At 35.5% G+C, this 2,214-nt stretch overlaps 1 protein-coding gene across 1 annotated transcript in view; it reads left to right on the top strand.

Moving 5' to 3' along the window:
* LOC106529617 (angiopoietin-related protein 3) overlaps positions 1-2,191 on the top strand; it is a gene marked incomplete at its 5' end in the record, with an annotated part of 4,214 nt that extends 2,023 nt beyond the window's left edge. Inside the window, 1 exon segment of the mRNA XM_014025091.1 lies at positions 992-2,191. Coding sequence (XP_013880545.1) covers positions 992-1,068 — 77 coding nt within the window.
* Between the last annotated feature and the right edge of the window lie 23 nt (positions 2,192-2,214).

The following is a 2,214-nucleotide window of genomic DNA, read 5'->3' as shown; positions in this document are numbered from 1 at the left end:
AGTATTGTGTGTATTAATATGTGTACTGTATGTCTATGTGTAGTATTGTTTGTATTTATATATATACTGTATGTCTATATGTAGTATTGTGTGTATTAATATGTGTACTGTATGTCTATGTGTAGTATTGCTTGTATTTATATATGTATTGTATGTCTATGTGTAGTATTGTGTGTATTTATATATGTACTATATGTCTATGTGTAGTATTGCTTGTATTTATATATGTATTGTATGTCTATGTGTAGTATTGTGTGTATTTATATGTGTACTGTATGTCTATGTGTAGTATTGTTTGTATTTATATGTGTACTGTATGTCTATGTGTAGTAGGAGTGTATTTATACATGTTCTGCATGTAGTATCAGAGCAGCAATGCAGTACTTTTGAGTACGTTCTTGTTTTTTTTTTAACAGTCAAACTAAATGATCCACTGAGTGTGGTGGTCAGGTTTTGTTTTTGGTCCATTGTGTTTTAGGATTAGGTTTATATTTGCCATCATTCTCCTGGCCTCAGTTCTCTGCTCCTCAGTGTTTGTCCGTCATCCTGCCACGCCCACTTCACCTGTTAGTTTCAGCTTATCACCTATTTATCTCTGTCACTATGTATTCTGTGTCCTTAAGTGTCCTTATTGTCTCATCACTTCTGCTTTTTCTGCTGGTCCTCAAGTGTTTGCTGCCTCAACAGCCTTTTTTTTTTAATAATGAATCAGTTTTCACAGCCTTCATGTTTGTCAGCAACTCTGACTTCCAAACTCCACTAATCCTGACACAAAATTTTATTTTATTTTCTGGGATTTCTTCTCCTGAGTTATATGTTGCAGTAGGTGTTTCACTGACAGTGTGATGAAGTCACGTGACCTGGATGACATAAACTGCATTTTAAACATTTACAGGATGCCACATGCAGGAGCTGTCATTAATACACAGGGTGGGTGTGCAGATCATTCCCGTTAACTAAAGTTTTTCTGCAAAAAAACTTTTTTCCCCACAGCTTACTGCCAGCATGGAAACTCAAGAGACCTTTGATAAGATGCCAAGATGCTCAAACTGCAGCATCCCTGTCTGAGCTCAGCCTCCAGCAACACAACCATCAGTGAGACGGAGAAACCAGCAGGAGGAGATGAAGAAAATATGACAAATATGTCAAACACCTGAAAATATTTCACAAAGCAAAGCTCATCAAGTCATGTCTCTTTATTTATGTAAAATTCCAAGCTAATATGCAACTAGAAGCACATTTGTTTGTATATATATTTGTATATAATTGTATTATCACTATTGTACTACATAGTTTACTCTCTGCAAATAACCTACAATACTATGAATAATTCTACTGTAAGGGTTTTCATGCAGACAGATAAAAAATAAATAAATTATTTTTCTGAGAGAAGATTCAAAATATGTCAAAACACAACAGAAAAACTTCAACTCATACTAAAAATGTGCTTTTCTCAGTTCAGTAACCACAGTGGGCTGAAATGTGTTCAACCTCTTTGGTATATTCATTTCTTTATTTACTCACAACCTGTACTTTTTATTGAATTCAATTTTGTAGTTACACAAAAAACTACAAAATGATTAATTTCCCTGGGAAAATCATTGTGAAAAGTGGTGAGTGGTTATGTTATGTATTCTCTTATGCCAGCTTATCCATGCTAGTTGCTAGCCTCTTCAATGCTAACACAAATGAATAGTCTCCTTCCGTTAGCCAATTCCGGCCTCTCAGTTACCAGGACCAGCTGCTCAGTTACCGGTGCCAGCCTACCATTAATCAGATCAACACTTGGTTTAGGAATAGATATAGCCTCCTGCTACAAGGATGTAGCAACACCGGTTGCACAATTGGCGTAATTTGCAGTAGGGTAAGCATTGTTTTGACCCCCACAACGTTTTTATCCATTCAATATAACCCCTCTTCCCCAAAAAACATAATTTGCTGTAACACGGACCTGATTTCAATATTTACAATGTCATATATGCATTTAAGCTTAATGTCTGAAAATAACACGCAGGTTTTTAGTCTGCTCTTGTTAAATTTTGGCTGTATTTGTTGAATCGTGTTGTAAATTCTTTACTAGCCCAATTGCAGTGCACCAGGAGGTAAATACGGTATATAAGCTCAGAAAATTGTGAAATTTAGGTATGTCGCATAACACATCCTAAAAATGTAAAACATTTGTTACCGATGGAAAAAAAATTGTGTGTGTGTGTG

Source organism: Austrofundulus limnaeus, unplaced genomic scaffold (assembly GCF_001266775.1).
Source record: "Austrofundulus limnaeus strain Quisiro unplaced genomic scaffold, Austrofundulus_limnaeus-1.0 Scaffold455, whole genome shotgun sequence".
NCBI lineage: Eukaryota > Metazoa > Chordata > Actinopteri > Cyprinodontiformes > Rivulidae > Austrofundulus > Austrofundulus limnaeus.
The sequence above is the reverse complement of the archived record's forward strand: the minus strand, read 5'-3'. Positions and strand labels throughout refer to the sequence as shown.